The 21,963-nt window shown below is 39.7% G+C and overlaps 3 protein-coding genes across 6 annotated transcripts; 2 read left to right on the top strand and 1 right to left on the bottom strand.

Annotated features, from left to right (window-relative positions):
- The first annotated feature begins 121 nt into the window (after window positions 1–121).
- Window positions 122–15,488, top strand: LOC100124211 (zinc finger protein 236). 3 transcript variants are annotated; one of them, XM_016986573.3, is made up of 22 exons: window positions 122–300; window positions 549–679; window positions 757–872; window positions 952–1,311; window positions 1,389–1,520; window positions 1,612–1,776; window positions 8,265–8,396; window positions 8,738–8,881; window positions 9,504–9,621; window positions 9,698–10,055; window positions 10,142–10,277; window positions 10,353–10,492; window positions 10,614–10,988; window positions 11,062–11,296; window positions 11,369–11,600; window positions 11,780–11,892; window positions 11,982–12,230; window positions 12,308–12,723; window positions 12,798–12,948; window positions 13,026–13,284; window positions 13,473–14,112; window positions 14,204–15,488. In XM_016986573.3, the coding sequence occupies exons 2-22, from the start codon at window positions 616–618 to the stop codon at window positions 14,601–14,603; spliced, it is 4,935 nt and encodes a 1,644-aa protein (XP_016842062.1). In that variant the 5' UTR covers window positions 122–300; window positions 549–615; the 3' UTR covers window positions 14,604–15,488. The 3 variants fall into 3 exon arrangements, with proteins under 3 accessions (XP_016842062.1, XP_016842064.1, XP_031788332.1); XM_016986575.3 differs by having other exon boundaries at window positions 122–392; XM_031932472.2 differs by lacking the exons at window positions 122–300; window positions 549–679; window positions 757–872; ... (1 more) ...; window positions 1,389–1,520; window positions 1,612–1,776 and adding an exon at window positions 4,939–8,102.
- LOC103317850 (probable tRNA (uracil-O(2)-)-methyltransferase) lies at window positions 15,457–18,289 on the bottom strand. 2 transcript variants are annotated; one of them, XM_001608065.6, is made up of 4 exons: window positions 17,959–18,289; window positions 17,538–17,652; window positions 16,428–17,463; window positions 15,457–16,345 (listed from the first exon to the last, which is right to left on the bottom strand). In XM_001608065.6, exons 3-4 carry the CDS (start codon window positions 17,400–17,402, stop codon window positions 15,479–15,481), a joined length of 1,842 nt encoding a protein of 613 aa, XP_001608115.1. In that variant the 5' UTR covers window positions 17,403–17,463; window positions 17,538–17,652; window positions 17,959–18,289; the 3' UTR covers window positions 15,457–15,478. The 2 variants fall into 2 exon arrangements, with proteins under 2 accessions (XP_001608115.1, XP_016842095.1); XM_016986606.3 differs by having other exon boundaries at window positions 17,538–17,630; window positions 17,959–18,250.
- LOC100124208 (FAD synthase-like) lies at window positions 18,010–20,737 on the top strand. The gene is made up of 7 exons (XM_001608062.5): window positions 18,010–18,618; window positions 18,690–18,784; window positions 18,860–18,983; window positions 19,045–19,157; window positions 19,220–19,363; window positions 19,443–19,582; window positions 19,660–20,737. Exons 1-7 carry the CDS (start codon window positions 18,498–18,500, stop codon window positions 19,772–19,774), a joined length of 852 nt encoding a protein of 283 aa, XP_001608112.1. The 5' UTR covers window positions 18,010–18,497; the 3' UTR covers window positions 19,775–20,737.
- The last annotated feature ends 1,226 nt before the right edge of the window (window positions 20,738–21,963 follow it).

The raw sequence follows: 21,963 nt of genomic DNA, 5'->3' as shown, positions 1-21,963 counted from the left end.
GAAATCACAAAACACAACTTTTATTTGAAACTCAATAAAAAAAGAACGCGATGAAACGGTCAATCAAGGCAACAATGTGAAATAATAATGAACGAAAAATCGGAGCTATTACCGACCGAGTCGACGGAGCACATGCGACCGTGGCAGAAGAGCGAGCCAGTTGTCAATCCGCCATGTTTATTGTTGTTCTTTTACCCCACACCATATATCGCGAAATAACTCCTTATCTGGAAGTAGTCGCGATGTTTCTGCGCGAACCACTACCATAGACGGGACGTACCGAGCGCATTTCAAATGCAGGTGAGTCGAGACTCGCAATTCGATTTTCACGCTTTCCAAGGACTTTTCAACTGTTCGCAAGTTACTCGCCCACTGCTATGGAGCTCATTGAGGTTATTTTAGCTTTAAATAGCGATTTCATTTATATTTAAACACTGGCATTCCGATATTCTGAAAGGAAAGCGTCTTGGCGGAGGCGAGTTTTTTGCGGAGAAAATTTGTTTTCACGCGAGTGACTGATTTTGTGCTTCTTTGTTTGTTCAATGCAGGTGTACCAGAGGCTGAGTTTTGTATATATTTAAATAATTTAAGATAAGTACTTAAAGGCTGTATGAGATGGAGGACATGGGGTTCATGAATATGCTCACTGATGATGGCACTACATTAGTGTCTGTGCACCGTGAGTTCTCTTTGATTACTTGTGTTCTCTTTGAATTTCAAACGTGAATTTTACACAAACAGTTCTCTCTTTTGTAGAGAGAGACGATGGAAGTTTGGAACTTGTATCAACGCCAGTGACAATCATACAGGATCCGTGTAATGGTCCTGTGCAGGAGCTAAATGCTACTAATGCAGAGTTTATTTTTAATCAAGTAAAATCAATTTCTATTTTTCACTCAACTTTATATGTTTGCAAAGCCACATTACTTACTTTAGTTTCTTTACTTTCAGATTAAGATCAACAACACTTCGATCAATCTTCCAGAGATTATTCAACAACCTAACATAACTTCCATCGATGTGATAAATTTGAATTCTCAAATTGTACAAGTGGCCAGTGATCCGCAGTGTTGTATTGCAAAGACATCGAATAATTTATTACCTGACAATGTACAAGAAATATCAAATGTAGAAAATAGCACAGCAGTAAGTACTGTAGATGTAGAAAGAGAAGAGGAAGAAGTACAAAATGAATCTCCAGAAATATTACAAGAATCTACGAGTCCTGAAAAAGACTCTTCATCTTCTAAACAGCATAACCATAAGAGTCTTGGCAGCCCAAAAAAACACAGCAAAAATGCTAATGGAGTGGTAACTATAATAAAACTGTTTTTTTATTTCCTCTCAACTCAGTATTCACAATTATCAACATAAATTATTATTTTCAGACAGTATATTTCAAGTGCGACATCTGTGGTTTGGGATTCCGGAAACAGTACTTGATGCAAAAACATATGCAAGAACACGCGCAAGAGAAACCACATCACTGTCCAAAATGTCCTGCATCATTTAATGTTCCAGTGAGTCGATATTGTTACAATCGGATTATTCAAACTTGCACTCTATAAAATTGAATTACCGATATCTAAATGATGTTAAAATTCATTGTAGACCAATTTCACTTTGCACATGGCGACTCACAACGTAGGTGAGCCAAAATGCCCACAGTGTGGACGAAGATTTGCACGTATGGCCAGTCTCAAAGCTCATATGGTGGTACATGAGGTGGATGAGAACCACTATTGCACCGAGTGTGAAAGTGTTTTTGAAACAAAGGTAAGCTTAGAGTGTTTACTATATTTATAATCATTTGAAAAAGAGATTCTTAAAAATATTATATGAGAACATTTGATAAAAAGTTTACTACTGGATAAGTGAATTATTAATTTTAAAGCTTTGCTTTTTTAATTACAAATTCCTTATTAGGTACTCTATAGGTTTCATACTAATCCGAGGAATTTAAGAACAAGTTGCTGCAGTATGCTGCATAAAAGTTTATCAAAGTACGAAAATACGTAATACATATAAGTAAAAACTTGTAACAGTCAATAGCGTCCGGTTAATTTAAAAAGTTCTCTTCTGATGCAGTCTCGTCCTTTGTGTAAATATGAATCATCTTGCCAGCTCCAGTTGTGATCAACTTGGTACCCGACCTATCAAATGTAACACTGAAAATGTCCGTTTTGGAATCGTCAATACCGGGCCGAACCGGTGCTCGTAAGGTTTGGAAATTATACCCAGATCGCCAATCCCAGAACTGCATTGTTCCGTCGTCAGTTCCGGAAACCAGAACATCGTTTTGATTCACTGCGAGACAGTTGATAGCGGCATTGCGCTTAGGCAAATTTTGAATCAACTTCTCGTTCTTTGTCCATTTCTTGATACTATCTTGCGATGCGGAAACAATTTCATTATAATTTGGATTGTAAGAGAGTGCTTTGACGCTCTTCTTATGATTGATTAGCACTTTATTTTCTATACCCGTCGTCAGCTCCCATGTCCTTATTGTGCAGTCGCGACTGCTGGTGACTAAGTCGGCATGCCGATCTCGATAGACGAGGCCTAATACTTCTGCTGTGTGTCCTATATAGGTATGGATTAAATGGTTCGACTTCAAATCCCAAGATTTTGCCGAGCAATCTCTGCCGACTGATGTCAATACGTAATTTACTACCAAAGAATTCACAGTCGACGCATGACCCGTGTATTCGTGAATCATTTTGTTGTACTCCACATCCCAGCACTTGAGCTGTCCGCCTTCGCCGCAGGAATAGAAATTTGGAAAAAGCGAGGAGATACCCAGTCCCCGTATACTACCGCTGTGTGCATTGGTTATAGCAGTCTTCAGTTTTCCTGAATCCAGATCCCAGAATTTGATTACACCGTCGTCTGAACCAGTGAGGAAAAAACGATTTTGTTGCTCAACGGTACAACAGCGTATACTTTCAACATTATCACTGATGATTTTGTGCAACTTCCACGGTGCGTGTTGCCTTTGTCTTGAACTGAACATAGTGTCAACAACTTCGTCGTCGGGTTTGTTTGTACAACGACGACTGAACTGTGCCATCTCTCAACCCGAAACTGACTATTGTCGCTGCTGCTGTATTTATCTATATCGATCTACAGAATAGATCATCGATTAGGGGGTAGGGCGATTACAAAGGATCAAGGAACTCCCACTCTATGAGGACCAATGCGACCGGGCCTTAAGATAAGGTTGGAGCTCAAGCACGGGGAGGGGGAGAGATTCCGATTTCGGAATTTCCCATCATGTGGCAGTCATAACACGCGATACTTAGTGTGCGTGGTCATACTTTGCATGGCTTTCGAAAATTATTTGTTTTGATATAGTCTCAAATGATGTCTTGAACAAGAGAGAAACAGGCATCCCTTTTTCGTTTGAATCTAAACGGTTTTGTAAATGATTCAAAACAATGAAACTCGTTCCACTTCTTCGCGCACATTAACTTTCTTAAAACATTTGTAACGAATTCACTCTCAAATATAGACTCATCCATCTAATTCGCAAAACAGCTAAAACTCAAACAAATCGCGCTGAACGATCCAAGGCTCAGATAAATCGTCGTCGTCAGCAGAATTAGGTCCAAACAGACCTCGAGAGAGAGAGAGAGAGAGAGAGAGAGAGAGAATCGTAGGCGACTCGATCGTTGCGCAAGCTCCACAACGTGAGCTCATAACCCGCGTACATTCCTCTAGGTACATGCATACGTACATACCTCCTACCTTAATGCACTTGATGTGTACCTATAGGCGAAATTAGGCGACTGCGCGATAATTTGCACGATTTGCCCGTCGGAAATTGTATGCAGCGCGGCTGTCTCAAGGACGAAGCTCTGTTTCGCTTCTGCAGCAGCAACAGCAGCAGCAGCGCCGACGACGTGCATTGTGCGGATAACGAGGCGTTTTCGCGCAAGTATAATTACGGCATTTTCCATGGGTTATTATTGCCGTCGAGGCGCCAAGCTCTTTTGATCGGTCTGACAATTGTGCGCCGCTGCTGCTGCATACGCTGTAACGCGCGAGTTAATGGCACGTGTACGTGCATGTATGGGTGCGATTGTGTCGTGTAAAGCTCGACTCTGAAGAAAGGGGTGGGAAATCCTCGCGTTGTTTGTTTGTTTGTTGACAAGAGAGAAGATCGAGTCGTGCGAACCGTTATTATTATGCAATAAGTGTATCGATCGCTATTCGAATTACACGTTTCTAAAACCCTTAAAAACAGATATTTTCAAAGGAGGCTCGTCGTTACAACGCAATTAAATCACGAATTGTTGCACACTTATTCAGTCGTCGCGTTGAATGGAATTGTAACGTTACACGCGCAAGTGGATGCTGCAAACACAGCAGCAGCAGCAGCAGCAGCAGCAGCTCGGAAAGATTACCATAGGAAGAGTAGAGGGAGAGTGAAAAAAAAAAAAATCGCGCACAATGCGCATTTTTCAACGTGGGAGCTCGTCGAGACGCGCCGCCATAAAGATCGCTAATGAAACGCGATGACGCGCTTCTCTCCGCTTCGCGTGTGCATTTCGACACACGACGCCTATTTGGATTATTATAGTGATTGCTAATTATGTTTCACGTCGATTCAGGGATAAACGCGGAGGGTTGGGCTGTCGATGTCAAATAAGCCTAGTAATTTTATGCAATAATCGCGCGTTTCATCGTTTCAAAAATGATCACTCCCAAATTTTCAAATTCATTTATCTTCATCCACGCACTCGTTCATCTCAGCCCAAAAAATCGCGAGTCTCGCGCTCTCGTATCTTCGGCGTGTACACTCGGCTGCAAGAGACTGTCCCCGCAGATGAATCTGCCGATACGACGCCGCTCGTCGGGCGGCGCGGCTTTTTTCTCCTATTTCTTCATTCTCCATAAAGACGCGCGCGCCGGGCCCAGAGCGCGCGCAATCAGTAAGGCGTGAAGCCGCCTCAAGCACGCACGTGTGCGCCCGCGCGCGAGAGCTCCTGACTTCTTGTATTTTAGTGCAACGTTTTCGGCCAAGTTTTTAGTGTTGTGCGCGAAATTCGTTCACGTGTGAGAGAAGTGTCTTCGTCGGAATTTTTTATTTGTAGAAAACGCGCGCATACTTGGGAAAACGCGAGGGTTCTTATACACTGTGATCAATAAAAAATCCAAAAGCTCAAGGCACTCGTTCCTCCTGAAAAGCGAGAAGCGAGCCGAGCGAAATCATCAAGATATCATATAATTATAATACCGCAGCGCGTCGGTCATCGCTGAAACTGTAATACACATATCGCGCATACGCAATCCTCCTCTCGCGAGATTACGATTAGCCGAGGAGACACGCACGCGCGACGAGCGTTGACATTTTCTCGGACACTGCCACACATAGTTCGTGCGCGAATCTGCCGATGATGTGTATCGAGCGTGGGACGCTCTAGTTCGGCCGTTATATTGAGAGGAAAATCACGCGCGCACGTGCGTCGCTTTCGAAGCGTCCCTTATTCGGCGCGAGATTAGAATGTGGAGCGATTGAGTCAAGTGCAAGGGGATAAGATTCTCGGAACCGGCGATAAGCCGTTCCGTTTTTTTTTGGGGATGAGTTTGGGCTCTTGATGATCCGACGCAGTGCGATAAGCTCGTTACGAGCGAGCAAGAGGTCAGTTACTTTGTGAAGCGTTTGCGTTGTGTGACAGATCTTCGAACGCTACTTTTAAATTCGCCCGTAATACACCATTGTGGCAGTTCATTTATTTTCACAGCGATCTCATCAAGCAAAAACTCAGCCATAACCCGTCGTTTCTGCCCATTCGAGTCGTTTAACGGATTAAGCGCACACGGCCGCATGACTCGTAAAAGCTATCTATTATCTGCGAAATTCGCAGCGCGTTAAAATGAAAACTTGGGTATAAAGCGCCTCGTTCATCTCTCGTGGTACCGAAAAAAGCTCGTCACCGTCGTCGGCATTCGATTTAGAGCGCCGAAACGGAAACCCGCGAGTATACCGGCGATAAAAGCTCACGCGGGGGAGCTATATGCGACTTTAATATACGCGCGAGCGCTACACGCGGCGTTTGACACCGAAATAGAACGGGTTTATGTAGAGGTACACACGCGTGTGGTTTTCGAACCGATACACGAGGGAGGGATTTTTTTTCGGGCGACGATATTTGTTGTATCGCGCTGGCAGTGGTATAATCTGTGAGAAACTTAATTTTTGTCAATCGTAGATATCTTTAATAATGTCTTTAAGTTTTCATAGACATCCCAACAAACGAAAGCCATAAGTGCACCGCGCGTTTCTCTCCAGAAATCCGGCCCAGCTGTTCTCCATTCAAAAGCTTTTTAATCAGCATTTTATATCGAAAAAAGTATTCAACGTAAGACGTTTCAAAAGCACTTTAAACGAAATCAATAACAGTATAAAACGATTCTCGCTTAATCGCTCCGTACACGAATTCCCCTGTAGAGCCCAAATGAACCTAACGGGTCGCGGGACACGCTCCAAAAGCTTCGTATATAAGTACATACACGCGGAGGAAGGGATTAACGATCACAGCGTTCATTTTCGCGCGCGCGCGCGAGTCGATTCTTTTTTTTCTTCTTTTGGAGGTGCGACGAAAGACTTTCTCGAGAACCGGTACGAGTCGTTCTTTTCTGCGTTGCTCTTCTTTCGTGTTGCTTTTTTCGCTCGAAGATTACACATGCGGTTGGAACAACTTTTTGGCGGTAGTCGGGCGTCCTTATTGTTTAATACCCGCGTATGAGAGATTAAGCTGTGATTAAGATGGATTATTTTAAATATTTTAGTAGTAGCTTTAAAATATTTTTCTTTTTGTATTCTCACTTGAGCTTTAAATATTGCACAGCAAAGTTAATTCCAGCTTGATTAAAACTTCATTGCACACCTTCTATAGCTGCTGAATGAAAACACCTTAAATTCACCCACATCAGCATCATTAATATCTCCATCCAAGCAGGAAACATGCTCTTGCATCGCATGCCAAGCGCTTAAACCGCGAGACACACATTAATTTTTCAAAGTGCAATGCACTTGGAATCTCGGGAGGGAAAGAGAGAGATGGCATGTCCGAGTAGTCGACCGCGTTTCTCGGACGATCGTCTCGTCGTCGCAAACGCGTAAGACACAGATCTGAGAGATCAGTGGTTCGACGCTAATTTTCCGCTTCCTCTATCGCGACCCGAATTGTATTATGCAATTGCTAACGCAATCGCCTAGCGACGAGGAGGGATGATGATTCTGCTGGCTTGTGAATTGAGCTTTTGGATTTTACAAAAAATTAATTCGCTGTGAATTACTGCGTTTTGAATTTCTTGCTGCAAGAGCGTAGAATACGTATTCGGTTCTTATTATAGTTTCGAGGCATGAGGTAGTATAGACGTTGCGCTCGTAACAATGGGGTTTACGCTTTGCTTTCTATGTTTAGCTGTACTTTTGATGCATCGTCAGTTCATTTTGAATATACAAGCTTTCGCAATGCCCGGTGAAACTGATTTTGAAGTTCTTTAGCAATCTCTAATAATAATATTTGAAGTGACTTAGCTAAATCTCGCACAGCGAAGAAATCCAAACGGCAGAATTCACAGTAAAAAAATTAATCACGTCCCAAAAACTCTCCAGTCGGTCGCGGTCGCATCATCGACGAAAGCGAAAAAGCGTCTCGGCACATCTGTTGAGACGATAGCGGCACTTCCTGAAAACCCCGGCGGCAGTAGCATCATCTCATCCGCTGCAGCAACAGCTGATAAAAGACGCCAGTCGTCCGCCTCGGCAGTTCCAGAGCGCGTGCATACGAGCCGGGAGAGACGGTTTCGAAGCTGAAGATGTGGATTTTTTGTGCGTTTGAAAACATTGTCGAACGACACAACGTGTGTGAATAAGACGGACTGAGTGTTTTAGGAGATGGAGACTTCTTTTTCAATTTGTGATTTGCGGTGTTAGTGATGTGATATTTCCATGTGTTCATACTGTGAGGTGACTTTTTACTATGGCCGAGATGAAGGATTTCACGGCCGAGTGCTTGAACTTTGTGCTCCTGGGCATTTGCACCAAAGTCTTTTATTTCGCGCTTGGGCTCAGCGCCGAGTATCACAAGGTGCATTTCAGTATTCAAATAATTTTAAAATTCACCCTTCAATATTTATTTAACGAATCAAACGTTCTCATAATATTACCAAAACTTTTTCGAGCATAATATACACATACGCGATATCCAACTTCACGCATAATTAATTTTTTTAATTCTCTTGTTTCGCAGGCCCAGTTGGAGGCCCACTTGAAGCTGCACAACGAGAAATGGTCAGCGGACGACTACAAGCGCTGCAAGCTCTGCCGCAAGCAGTTCACCCAACCCGTCCTCTATCGCCAGCACTTACGCGATCACTACAAAGTAAGTCGCCTCGTAAAAACACGAGGAGGAAGTTGCGGGATGTTTAGCGAGATCGGAGTCGCTGATTGTCGCGTCGACGGTGTAATGCTGAAACATCTCATTAAATTCATTTTCAACGAAAAGATTCTGCTAAACTGCGAGCTCTCGAAGAATCCAGACGAAACGAAAGTAAAAGTATACGTGCGCGCGATAAGGGAAGCTCGGCATCCGGTGTCGGTTTATACACGCATACACACACACACACACACACACACACACACACACACACACACACGCGTATTACCTCGTTTCCCCCGTAAAGCGATGCTATTTTCCGATCGCGCTGTTTGTTGACGTTGCAGATGCAGACCAAGTGCCCCAAGCAGACGAAGCGCGGGGTCACGTTCGGCACTATTTACAAGTGCAGACTGTGTCTGAAGTCCTTCGAAAAGCCCAGTCAACTGGCCCGGCACATCAGGGTGCACACCGGCGAGAAACCCTACAAGGTATGCGAAGTATTTTTACGGATGTTGGAGTTATTGACACGATGATCGGTAAGCGAAACTCTCTATTATCAATTTCAATTTGTTTCGATGTGACGGATGCGAAGCAGAGAGTTTGTGGTTTATCGTCGTCATTAACGCGCATCGCTCGATTAAACTTGACTTGCCTCTGTCGCTCTTCTATTTGCTAATGCAATTGATTTCATTTTTGACGTTCCCGAGAATTCGAGATTGTGAATTGAGGGATATCGTTCGTTAAACTCTGCGTAATGTTGTTTTGAAATAATAATTTGTTGTTTCTTTTATCTATTTCTGCTCCGGTTTGAAATATGTTTCTGAAGCAAACGTTATTTTCGGATTTGGTCATTCGTGTATTTCTAGACATTATAATGAAGTAACGGGAGGTTGAAAAATAATGACGAATATTTTTGGAATCCGTGGGATTCGAGCTTACGCGCGCTCACCCCATGAAAATATTTCATATTATTCTCCGGGGGATCCTAAAATTAGACGTATCGATCGTTCATTCTCTCCCACTCAGGCCGTTATTTTTCGTTTTATACACGAACTATTTGCTACACTCGTTTACAACAATGTAATTAACGCAACGAATGTTAACTTTCAGTGCAATCTGTGCAGCCGAAGCTTTTCGCAAAAGGGCTCCGTGAGGATTCACATGTGGCAGCACAACGGCATCAGGCCTTACAGCTGTTCCCTTTGCAAGGCTAAATTCAGTCAAAAAGGTGAAATTATTTTCGTCGCATACCTATACAGCAGCGTAGTATTACCCCTCGTTCTTATCGACTCCGATTCCAACAGGCAACTTGAACGCACACGTGCTGCGAGTGCACAAGATCCAGGGAGGCGCGCCGATCTACCGCTGCACGCGCTGCCCCTGTGTTTTCAAGAAGCTCGGCAGTCTGAACGGCCACATGAGACGAGCGCACGCCGGCGCCGAGGATGGGACCACCGAGGAAACCGCCGAGGAGGTCCAAGAATCTCAGGAGACGACCGTTGACCCCACCGAAAACGTGGTAGATACACCGTCGGAAGCAGAACCGAGAGCGGAGACGACGGAACTGCCCAAGGACGTTGAGGATGGTTTCGTTCTCACGGATGACAAGGAGCAGACGGCCGTCGTTACGCTTTTGGATAAGGTTGCCAATGATGCCAAGGGGTAAGTCGGTGCTATATATAATTTCTTTATTACTGTGCAATTTCTCAACGATATAGACTCCAACAGCAGTGCATTTTCGTTTGCAGGAAGTACGTTAAGCTGAAGCAGCGGTTTGTAAATAACTGTATACAGTACGAATGCGATTTCTGTGATAAAACGTGCAAGAAGCCATCGGACCTCATGAGGCATTTGAGGGTACACACGCGGGAAAGGCCTTTCAAGGTATAGTAATCATGCTTGGCGAGTGAGTAAGAGCGACACAAGAGCATATTTTTAACAAACTCGTCAAATTTTCAGTGCAAGACGTGCGATCGATCGTTTACCCTCAAGTCCACCTTAATGACGCACGAGAAGCTTCACGAGAATGCTGGAAAGTACAAGTGCCAAAACTGCGACATGGCTTTCAATACGGAAAATGCTCTCAGAGCTCACGACAAGTAAGCTTGTTTTTCAGTTGAATTAAAGCTCCTTATGCTATTACATGAGTCGCAGTTTATAAATTAAAACACTGCTGTATATATTCAGTCCACCAATGATCATTTTTATTTCTCTCGGCAGAACTCACAACAAAGTTCACAAATGCATGATCTGCGTAAAAACCTTCTCGAGCTTCGAGCGTTTACGGGAGCACTCCATGACTTTGCACATGGGCCGCAAGGTCCAGTCGAGCCGTCAGAAAACGCAACTGCCATCGGAAGTGCAGAACCTAACGCCCAAAGTCGTGTTGAAGGAGCCGCTCGTCTTAACCGAGCTTAGCAGCGGTTTGCTTCACGCCCAGCCCAAGTTCGCGAGGACCAGCAAGCTGGCCCATATCAAGGGAAGGCCCCACAAGTGCCAGACCTGTGCAGCCGCTTTTACTAAACTCAGTCATCTTAAACAGCATGTTCGAATGCATACCGGGGAAAGGCCGTTCGTCTGCCCTATTTGCGACAGGTTCGGGCCTTTCAGATCATCGCATTTTCATTGCGTGGTTTATATTCGAGCTTTGAAAACAATTCTGTTTCAGGAGTTTCACGACTAACGGCGCCCTTAAAGCACATCGCCGTACGCACGACATGCTAAAACCTTACCAATGTACGATATGTAGCATGAATTTTTCTACCTTGAGTAGTATGAAGAGGCATCATGTTACGCACAGCAATAAAAGACCATTTATGTGTCCGTACTGCAATAAAACCTTCAAAACGACGGTGAACTGTAAGAAGCACATGAAACTACATAAACAAGAAATCGCGCAACAGGTATGCACTTCTTGACGCAATTATAAATTTAATAAAAGATTTGATTCACTTTTTATATCCTCTACTCAACAGCAAATAGAGAGCCAGAAGAAACAGCAACAGCAGTCTTCAAATTCGGATGCAATAGAGACAATTCCTGCGACAGAACCAACCACTACCATTAATCAGCAAATCACTTTTAAGCCTATAGCAACTGACATAACGCAAAACTTGAATGAACAACTTCAAATAATGAACAACAATAATGCTCCTGAATCGAATTCTACGTTATCTCAAAATATACACGTATCGTGTCAGCAAGAAAGTATGTTTTATTTGCTCATTTTAAAAAAACCTGGATTGTTTCATGTTTTTATGTTTTTTTTTCATAGATTTTTGAACGATTTATCGTAATTTTACTGTTATGTTTAACGATCCAGTTTAAACATAGCTTATGTATAATCGTTGCGTGTATACAACTGATTATGTTTTGACGTTTTGCAGAGAATATATCCGTAGTAGAAAACTCTAACATAGGTTCGACCCAAACATTGCATGCCGACGAGACCGGCACTATTACCCTATCTAACTATACGGGTGACCCGACACTTACACCTGTATGTACTTTTATTTTGAGACTAATATTATCACTAAGCCGTTTTGCTATTAATACGCTAAGCTCCTAACTAAATATTTGTTACTGCAGGAAAGTATTAGAGTAATAGAAGAAACTCTGAACCAACAATTATCTAATATCGGACTAAACATGGCACTTAACAGCAGCGTTAGGCAGATTGAGGAACATAATAGTACTTCTACAGTTAACAGGGATCAACCAACGTTGAGCATTATTTACGACAAAACTGTGGCATCACCTATGAATACGAATACCATGAGTACAAATGTTTTTTCTCCCCAATACGAAGGTTTTGATATCAATCAAATAACTCTACAGGTGATTGAAATTTTTTTATTAATTCACAATAAAAATAAAATCATCAATTTAATCAACATCAATCTTTATATTTACAGGGTGACAATGAAATTGATTTGGGAATAATACAAAACAATTCGTCACAGACGACGAATATTTTACCAAATATGATACAAAATCAAAATTACAGTTTGCAATTTCTCAATAATGATCTTTACGTGAATACAATTCTTAAACAAAGCCAAGTGAATCAGTTAAAAGACAATAATCATTTGCATGAATCGATGAAAGTCGTAACAAGTGATCAAGTTTGTAGTGACGCGAATAAAGCTTCGGACAAAGAAAATAATTTACAATGTCATTTGTGCAACATGCAAGAATTAAGTATTGACGACTTAAAGGAACATCTTAAAACTCACCAAGAGCCTAAAGAATTTGAATGCATCCAATGTCTTGCGAAATTTCGTACTACTGCAGGCCTCAAGAGGCATATGAAGACTCACGAGACACAGGAGTAAGTAAATCTTTTTTCTTTTAAATTTACTTTTTTATTAATATTCAATTAATATTATACTTCTTTTGGTACAGGACTCATAAATGCTACGAATGCAATCAAGAATTTTCTACGACGTTGCAGCTTAGAGAACATATAAAAGAGCATGTCAAACACGAATTAAAACTGAAAAATGTAGTGGATGCTGATTGTATGCCTAATAATATTAAAAAAGGAAAAAAAGACGTGAGTTAAAAAATAGAACCTTAGATTCTTTTTTTTTTAATATTGTTACTATCATGCAATTCATTGATAACTTTCAGAATACTGCCAATAAGGATAACAAATGTCAATACTGCCCAAAGACCTTCCGAAAACCCAGTGATCTCATAAGGCATATTAGAACGCATACCGGTGAGCGACCATATCAGTGCCAATATTGCGATAAGAGTTTTGCTGTTAAGTGCACATTGGATTCTCATTTGAAAGTACATAAAGGCGATAAATTGTTCGGTTGCAATGTGTGCAATACCATGTTTACAACAAAGAGCAGTCTCAAAGTTCATTTACGACTCCATACAGGTAATACATTCAAATTATTAATATGATTTCATTTTTATAATTTTCGACGAATTTTGCAAATTATCAAGATTTCTTAACTTTGTCTGATAAATGCTTTTATCTTTATTATATATCGGTTAGTTTATTATACTTTTATTATACTATCTTTATTATACTTTTCACGCTGTTATTACTAATTTTATTTTCAGGAGCTAAACCATTTAAGTGTTCGATTTGTGACATGCAGTTTCGCACCTCCGGCCACCGTAAAGTTCACGAGATGTCCCACATGCGGGAAAGTAAACCCATAGACCAGCCAACTTTGATTGACGGAAGTTTAGACTCGGTAAATACCGTAGAATCAGCAGAATCACCTACTGACACCCGAATTGTGCAAATCGTACACACAGTGCCTGTTCATCAACAATTAGAACAACAAAACGCGAATCTCTTCAATTTCAATTCTAACAACATTACGATAAATCCACAACAAGTAAGCTTCAGCATGGATGATGGATCGAGCCTGTTGAGTTTGAACGAAAACAATCAGTTAGTGGCGAATCTAGACTTTTTACTGGCTAACGGCTTGGTCAATATATCATCTGAAGGTCTGCAGTTGACTGACGATTATGTCGCGCAGAAGATGCAAGAAGAGCCAAATGATGCTGATGCACAAGTAATCTTTGCGAGTGAATTGCCGGTCACGGATGTACAAATAGCACAAGGGATGCATCCAGATCCGAGTAGCATCGATATGGAAAACTGCATGGTTCTGCCGTTAGAAAACTTCGATTCTTTTTTGGAAGGGAAAAATGATGAGGATGAACTAAAAGAGGATGATAGCCCAAGGTAATCATAGATTTTTAAATATTTCACGGATAAAATTTTCGATAACCCAATCAAAAAACGAACTGTGCTAATCTTCTTTTTAATATTTTAGTACGACAGGACCACGCTACGACTGTGAAATTTGCGGTAAATCGTTCTCCAAACCTTGTCAGGTCGAGCGGCACATCCGCGTACACACAGGTGAACGTCCATTTAAGTGTGAAACTTGCAACAAATCATTCTCCCAGAAATCATCATTACAATTACATCAAAAAAGTCACACCGGCGAACGGCCTTACGCCTGTCCACATTGCGATCAATCGTTTACTCAAAGCGGTAACCTTCAGACCCATGTGCGTCGTAAGCACAAACTTGAGTCTGGAAAACGCCAACAGTTTGTCAATGTTAATTATTTTGATCCGAATAAAATTCTAACGTCGGAACAGCAGCAACTTATGTTTGATAGATCGATAGGGTTTGAGGATATGTCGATCGTTGAGTTGCTTAATTGAGGCTTTAGAAAAGTAAATCTTGTTAGTATTATGATTTTTGACCCAGTGAATGCAATAAGATTATGGTCTGACTGCATTTGTTAAAATAGCTAATTTTCTAAAATTCGCTTTATTTTAGTCATGCGCTGATGCCTTTGAATAATCAAACCAATAACAATCAAAACTTACTGTAAATCTTTACGATAAATCAAATAGAATAGAATTGTATTCTAAGTACACTATTTCTGAAGTACTTGACTTTTTATTTCTACTTCGTACGAAATACAGATTTAGTGTACTTCTGTAAAATTAATAATATACGAATATTTTTGTAATTTTGTATTGAATAGAGGTAATAAGCTAGAAAATATTTTTTAGAGATACGTCTCTATTGATGCTAATAGTTATACGTTAACAATTATGAATTCTAAATGATATGTTTTTTAACTTTAGCTAATTCTATTGATATTATATAATTGCAAAGACTGAAATATTTAATATGGAGTACTATAGCGCCTGTAAGTTGGGCTAAAATATAAATCCTTGGTGCAAACTCAGCCTAATGAACTTGGAACACAATCAGTGTTAAATTGTTTATTTTAGTGCAATCATGTATTCATAAATTTAAAAACTGTTATTAGTTGGTTAGCTAATGCTGGTCGATATTCTTGACTTGATTTTTGTATATTTGAGCTTTTTCAACTATTGCATGCCATGAAATTACTTAAATCTATTCACGTAATCACTACATTTTTTTTATGCCTCAAGTGACTTAAAAAGAAAACAGAATTATATTTTGCGTAGTATAAAAAAAATGTATGAATCTAGTTGAAAATACAATATGTTGGATTAAAGTAAAAAGAAAGCTGTTAAAATTGACTGTTAATAAATTAAATTTATTCTGAGTGTTTGAAGTCACATTCATTGTCAGTCAACGGACATCCATCTGGGTGATTTTCGTAAAACCAGCAGGCCTTCACCTTTCTCGTCACGTTGGAATTTTTAGATTTTTTGCTCTGTCCGACTTTGTCCTTTCCTGGAATGCGAAATCTGACCTTTCCCGACTCCACTTTGAAAATGTGTCCGTTGTTTCTCAGCAGAGTCTGTAAACCTCCGCATTCATTTTTCAATTCCTTAAGTGTATCGGAGCCGAGCATCGTGGCTACCTCCTGCAATTCGATCTCACCACCGGCGTTCCACGTTTTGACCGGGTCTTCTCCCAAATCGATTCTGCGCACCTTACGTAACAGAAGGGAGACCACGACATCAACTATACTAGATATCAAGCCTTTATCAATTTGCGTGCAATTTCGAACTTTTTCGACAGTGTCTCGCGGCTTAAATGCGCTGGACCAAGCATCTTCGATTTCTTTATCGTTGCATCTGCTGTTTATCATTTCTTGTATTTTCAGATCGTGAGATACGCTCTCGACTTCAGCGTAATTCCTTTCGGTACCAATTATACAAATTCGCTTGGTAGAGGGTATCCGTAGTTTGTCGATGTCCGTTTTGAAACCGCATTTTTCGCTTACGTCTTTAATGTATAACATGTAATCAAAATATTGACTAGCAGTAGCGCTCTCCCTTTGGTACTTTTTACCGTCGAATTCGTAGGCGCAACATGGTAACAAAAAGAAACGACATTTATAAGAACTTCTGGCAGCAATCACAGGGATCCAGGGCGTCAGTTCGTCCGAGTGATTTCCAATCAACCAATCGGTCTCTGGGAATAAACTTTTTGATGATGGAATTATTGTACGCACCTGCAAATATATTTTCAATTTTAAAATGGAATCAGAGCGGGTTGTCTAGATGAGTGAAGCAGTGTAAAAATATTTTTAGTACCTCTAGATTAGTAGATTTTGGATATAGGTCCCAAATTTTTCGTCTACGAAGATCTATTCCTAGTCCTGGATAACCTTCACTGTTTAAAATGTGTACTAGTAAGCCATTGCCACAACCAAGGTCTAAGAACGACTGTTTTTCATGGACTTTTAAATTTTCTCTTTCTGATTCCCATAATAGTATAAGATATGTTGCTATTGCTACGTCTTCAAAGACGAATTTCAGTGGATCAGTTTTCTCAGGCCAAATCTTGACCATTTCTGTTCCATATTTCAATTTCAGATTATTGTATAAATCCGTGTACTTCTCTGATGATATAAGTTTTAGAGATCCATTTACTAAACTATTTTTTGGACCTTCGTTTTCTATCCATTTTAACAGTTTGGGGAAAAAATGATTTTTCAACCATAATAAATTTCCACTATTATTCCAATGATTCAAATTTTGTACACGAATAGAAACTTGATTATTTTCGAGCCTTATTTGAAATGGATACTCAAAACTTAAGGATAATTTATCCTCATCATTACAACACCTATGAAAGAAATAAGTAACAGCATTGCTTTTAATATCTATTAAAGCAACTTCCAAAGTCTGAGCATATTTATTAACATGACGAGGTAACAACTTAGCAGTTCTAAGATAAATTGGACTATCTTCACTTTGCAAATAATCAATATCTTTCAATTCATTGCAAGCTTCCACAATAATATTATTTTTATTTATTTGTTTTAAAGAATCTAAAATGTTTTCTTCAACATTGACAACAGTAACAAGTTTATTTGCAATATTTGTAAACCACTCAAAAACTTCAATACTATCAACATTTTTCAGTCTATATAGGCTAAGTTGCATGGAAGCCAAAATTCTGCGATTAATAAGGTGAGGACTCTTGAGCCATATTTCTAAGGCTTTCCAGAAATTGGCAGCACCAGCACTACATTCCTCAGAAACTACATTATCAAAATTACCCATTTTTACAAAAAAATTAACGATATTATTTCTTGGGTGGATCAGGTGTTGTGTCTTTCTTGTACTAAATAAAAGATGTATAAATTTAGTAAACAAGCAGAAAAAAAATTATATTATTTATGAAAAATAATAGTGTACCTTTTGCATTATCCACTTGGCATCCAAGAGGGCTTTTTCCATAATTTGCTGAACTCTTTCAGCATCAGGTTCTGCTATATGTTGCTTGAAACTCTGTTACGTAAATTTATAAATTCTATTACGATGAAAAATAAAAATTAATTATGTGCACAAACTAAAATAAAATAACATGTAAAATAAAATTTATTAGGCTGCATATTTTACAAGAATCTTCTCAGCAAATCATGAGCGATAGTAAGGAAAAAATTATTGAAAAGACTTGTTAATTTTTGTTTGATGAAAATTGTTCATATGCAGTAGAAAACTGAGGTTATGAAAGGCTTGTAAAAAAAACGGAATGAAACACCCAATTTGACAATAATTAAATAGTGGCTCGAGAAAAACAAACAAGCAAATCACCGCTATATAAAAGTCCACTTGCCTGTCTGATGGAATGTTTGTAAAACTCGCTCGCTCCCTTTGGCAGCTTGTCGCATTCGCGTAGTAGATATTTATACAACGACTTTGGTGAGTTCTTCAACAAAACTCCACTTATTATCACCATAATCTGTATTTCTTCTCTGCAGCTTTTTTCTACTATAACTACCTACGAGTAGTTATTTGACGAAATAGCTCGAATGTTTATACCTTTATCTTTGATGTGTGTAAAAGCTACTCTGCTTGTCTCGTGTGTGATGCAACTGAATTAAATATCGAGCGCCGAAAAGCACGAGCGCTCTCAAACATAACCTCTCGTTGGTCCTTTGATAGAGTCACTGACGATGTGCGTAGGGCCTGTGAAAGTTTTGTTTTGTTGTGATATAACGTGAAATTTTTTTAGTTTTTTTTATTTTTCTAATTTGTTTATGAAATTTTTGTAGTCTTCTTCGTGTGATTACTGTAGTTGTTATATTTTTACATAGAATATTATTATCCTTATGATTTGATTTTGCGTCGCATATATTTGTGTTACGGAATAACATGACTTTTTTAAATTTTTGCTCCCGGAGAACTCTATTTAGTTCAATAGGTTTATCTACTACATCAACCCAAAGGTGTAGTAGTAGTTCATCTAGTAAAAGTACAACAGCCGGCATTATTGGTAATAAGCTCTTATTTTATGAGTTTATAATCAAATATCCGTGAGTATTTATTGCTAATAATTTGTTTCAGTGATTGGTAACGAGATACTCAAAGCTCAAGTAAGAGATACAAATTCACATTTTATTTGTAAGCATCTTTATCGCTGTGGAGTCAGAGTTGAAAAAGTTAGTTGACAATGAGCTGCATCTTTGTAAACAAGAGAACAATGCATATGCAAAAAGGAAACATTTTTCTTGAAGATTTCAGTTATAAGCGACAATGTCGATGAGATAGCACAAGAAATCAAGGAATTCTCTGGGAGGTACACACACGTAATTACATCAGGTGGCATTGGACCAACTCATGATGATGTCACTTATGAAGGTACTAATCACGGAATGATAAACTAGTGAATTAACTCCAATAATACATAGATCTGTTCTAGGCTTGGCTCAAGCTTTTCATGATACCTTGCATCGCAATCCAACATTGGCTGAGATCATAAGGACATATTTTGGTGTTGAAGATCCTTCATCTCCTGCTTACAAATTAGCTTATGTAATGAGTAACGTTATACAAAAATCATTGTCAGAGCTTTAAACAAAGCATTTTTTTTTCAGATACCGAAAAAAGCTGTTTTGAAATTTGGCATTAACAAAGCAACCAGTCTTCCACTAAATTTTCCATGCGTCATACTTAATAATGTTTATGTTTTCCCTGGGTCCCCTGTTTTTCTCCAAGCTGGCTTTGGTAGCTTATACAAGGTCATAGATATTCGATTTAATAATATTGAAGTTTTTTTACTCTGTCAGAGCTGTGTAATAGTATTATTATTCTTAACAGGTGCTGTTTAATACTGACAAGCGATTTGTCCATCAAGAACTGTACATCAATGCTACAGAGAGCGTGTTTGCAGATGCCTTAACTGCTGTGTCCAAAGAATTCCCAAAAGTGATTTTTGGTTCTTATCCAGAAGGTGCAAGGTAATAAAAGAAGATTTATTAGAGAATTAAAGACAAGTATCAAAAGTCGCTGTTTACATTTAGTATTTAATTTTCAGTGACCACAAAGCTAGAATAACGATAGAAAGCGACAGCGAGGCGGACACGAAAAGAGCCGTGGATAAATTTTGCAGCATGATACCATCGGAAATCATAGTTAGAAGGTCCGAGTGATCCAAAGAAACGTAGAATTAATCATCGCTTCAATTTCCATTCAGAGTCTCAGCCAGATACATTCTGTACGGCAGACTGGAGCCGAAAGCGCGAAAAATGGAGAAAACTCGCGAAATTAAAAGCGCGACTCCTTTAATCACAGAAGTCCGACGGAATGCTGCCATATACACTATACTGCGACAAGAAGAGGAGAGAAAAAGCTTCTCGTTTCGAGCGAAAAACCTGCCTCTCTCACTCTTTCTCCCTTTGCCTTTTTACTCGTTTTTATACTTTCTTACGAAATTTCATTTCGAGTTAAAGTATTTCTAGTTTTTCCTTTGAAAGTTTAAAATGAGGCTGCAGGGGGAAAGAATTGTCGCCCCCCTCCCTTTCGAAGAAAGCTCGTCGCTCTCAGAGAGTTTCGTGCGCGCTCGAGAGTGGGGATAAATTTTCCGCGCGTTTCTTTCTTTCGTCGAGGCGCGCGGGCGGTGCGCGAGCGCTATACTGCTCCCCGTGTACTTTTTCAATTCAATATTAATCTTATTCCTGTCGGCGCCCTCGATTTTTATTATTTATCTAGCGCGCCAGCAATTCTATCTAGTTCGTTTGTTTGCTTTTATCAAGCTCGCCGGCGAATCGATTCTAAGGAGAGAAGTATGAGATTTTAAGTACACGGAGAAAATTGTCGGCGGTGACTGTCGAGAGGCAGGCTGCCGCTTGATTAAACAACAAGTCTGAAAACACAATTTTTCCGATGCTACGGAATTACAATAATGTCCATAATTTGTAGGCGGAATTCGTAACAACCATTGTAAACAAGAATTTATTTTATCTGTTAGTATTTATTATTTATCCGCTTATTTTTATATAAGACTCGTACTTGTGTTCCGAGTATTGTGTACCTGACAAGGTGAATGTACAGGAATCGTGTGAAAATTAACCGTCGATCCACGAAATAAAGCGTTGCCAAAACTCATCTCTCAAGTTCATCGTCCATTCTTCTTTCAACTATGCATCCATTCCAGCTCGCTATAGATAAGGAGCTTCCCCCAAGCTTCGAAAAGACAGTGCACGAGCAATTTCCTAGGAGACATGCGGCCGTGTAAGTACACCAGAGATCACCTCTAAATCGCCTCTTGAAGCTTTTCTCTCTTAGCAGCTGCAAGTCCCATCTTCCGCGAGTGAATAATTTAGCTCGGGGCTATAGCCCAGGTGAAGGTAGACACGCACAAAGCATAGTCTCGGGAGGGTTGTTGCATTGCCTGCTCTGGCTTGAAATCGCAGAGAAAAGATCGAGATTAAGAAAAGCGCACAAAAGAAAGGAAACGAGGGGCTTGATGGCTTTTTCATTCTGCTTGTGTGTGTGTGTGTGTACTTGAGAGAACTGCTTTATTTTATGCATGCTTGCGGCTGAATTAGTTTGCTTTAATCGCCAACTAGGAAGATACTTTTATTTTTATTTTTATACGTTTTCAGTTTAGTGAAAACGGATACTCATATAGAACAAACAAAATGTTGCCTACGTAGTGATCATTAGAATTTATAGTTTTGAAAAAAAAAATTGGATTTCTTTTATCTGCTTATAAAGAATAAGTTATGCAGAATAAATATCGCAGTCTTATGTTAAGATAATCCAGAGCTAATATCGTGCATAGACTGCATCAGACACACACATGCACACAACCTACGGGTATGTATACAGAACAAAATATACATTCACGGAGGAGCGAATCGAGCGCGTATATTTCCGGAGCAAATATTTACGCGAGTGCGATAGGTATATATATATATATATATTTTTTTTTTTTTATTAAGGCATTTTAATCTTTCCATATAAAGCTTATATAGCTAGCGATAGGTATATAATTTGCTTTTCGTAAATATCAGCCTTACATCTTTGGCAAATGCATTTGGGTATAGCTGCAATTTATTTCCACTATTAGCTTTTCTCCATTGGTCAGACTATTGTGCACTTGTTCTCTAATCCGTTTGTCTGAATTACGTTGTCCATACTTAAACTCAGCTGTATGATTGCGAGAATATTTTCGTTCAATAATTACGTTTCTGTATAAAGACCCTATGCACGTTCCGATATGTAAGGATCCGATACATTCCCGTCGAAAAAAATATGTTTTTCTATAACACAACAAGCTAGATCGAAGGTCGGAGGGAAGGGTGTGTATTTTCGCGTTCGACTCGTCAAGTGTTTT

The sequence above is a fragment of the Nasonia vitripennis genome, chromosome 5, assembly GCF_009193385.2.
Source record: "Nasonia vitripennis strain AsymCx chromosome 5, Nvit_psr_1.1, whole genome shotgun sequence".
NCBI lineage: Eukaryota > Metazoa > Arthropoda > Insecta > Hymenoptera > Pteromalidae > Nasonia > Nasonia vitripennis.
The sequence above is the reverse complement of the archived record's forward strand: the minus strand, read 5'-3'. Positions and strand labels throughout refer to the sequence as shown.

Excerpts from the sequence above, each read along its gene's own strand:
- LOC100124208 (XM_001608062.5), top strand. The coding sequence starts at position 18,498 with ATGACTTTTTTAAATTTTTGCTCCCGGAGAACTCTATTTAGTTCAATA. Across the intron at positions 19,158-19,219 it reads CTGCTTACAAATTAGCTTAT|ATACCGAAAAAAGCTGTTTT; the intron begins GTAATGAGTAAC and ends TTTTTTTTTCAG. Across the intron at positions 19,364-19,442 it reads GCTTTGGTAGCTTATACAAG|GTGCTGTTTAATACTGACAA; the intron begins GTCATAGATATT and ends TATTCTTAACAG.
- LOC103317850 (XM_001608065.6), bottom strand. The coding sequence starts at position 17,402 with ATGGGTAATTTTGATAATGTAGTTTCTGAGGAATGTAGTGCTGGTGCT. Across the intron at positions 16,346-16,427 it reads CAAAATCTACTAATCTAGAG|GTGCGTACAATAATTCCATC; the intron begins GTACTAAAAATA and ends ATATATTTGCAG.
- LOC100124211 (XM_016986573.3), top strand. The coding sequence starts at position 616 with ATGGAGGACATGGGGTTCATGAATATGCTCACTGATGATGGCACTACA. Across the intron at positions 1,312-1,388 it reads GCAAAAATGCTAATGGAGTG|ACAGTATATTTCAAGTGCGA; the intron begins GTAACTATAATA and ends TATTATTTTCAG. Across the intron at positions 8,882-9,503 it reads CCGGCGAGAAACCCTACAAG|TGCAATCTGTGCAGCCGAAG; the intron begins GTATGCGAAGTA and ends GTTAACTTTCAG.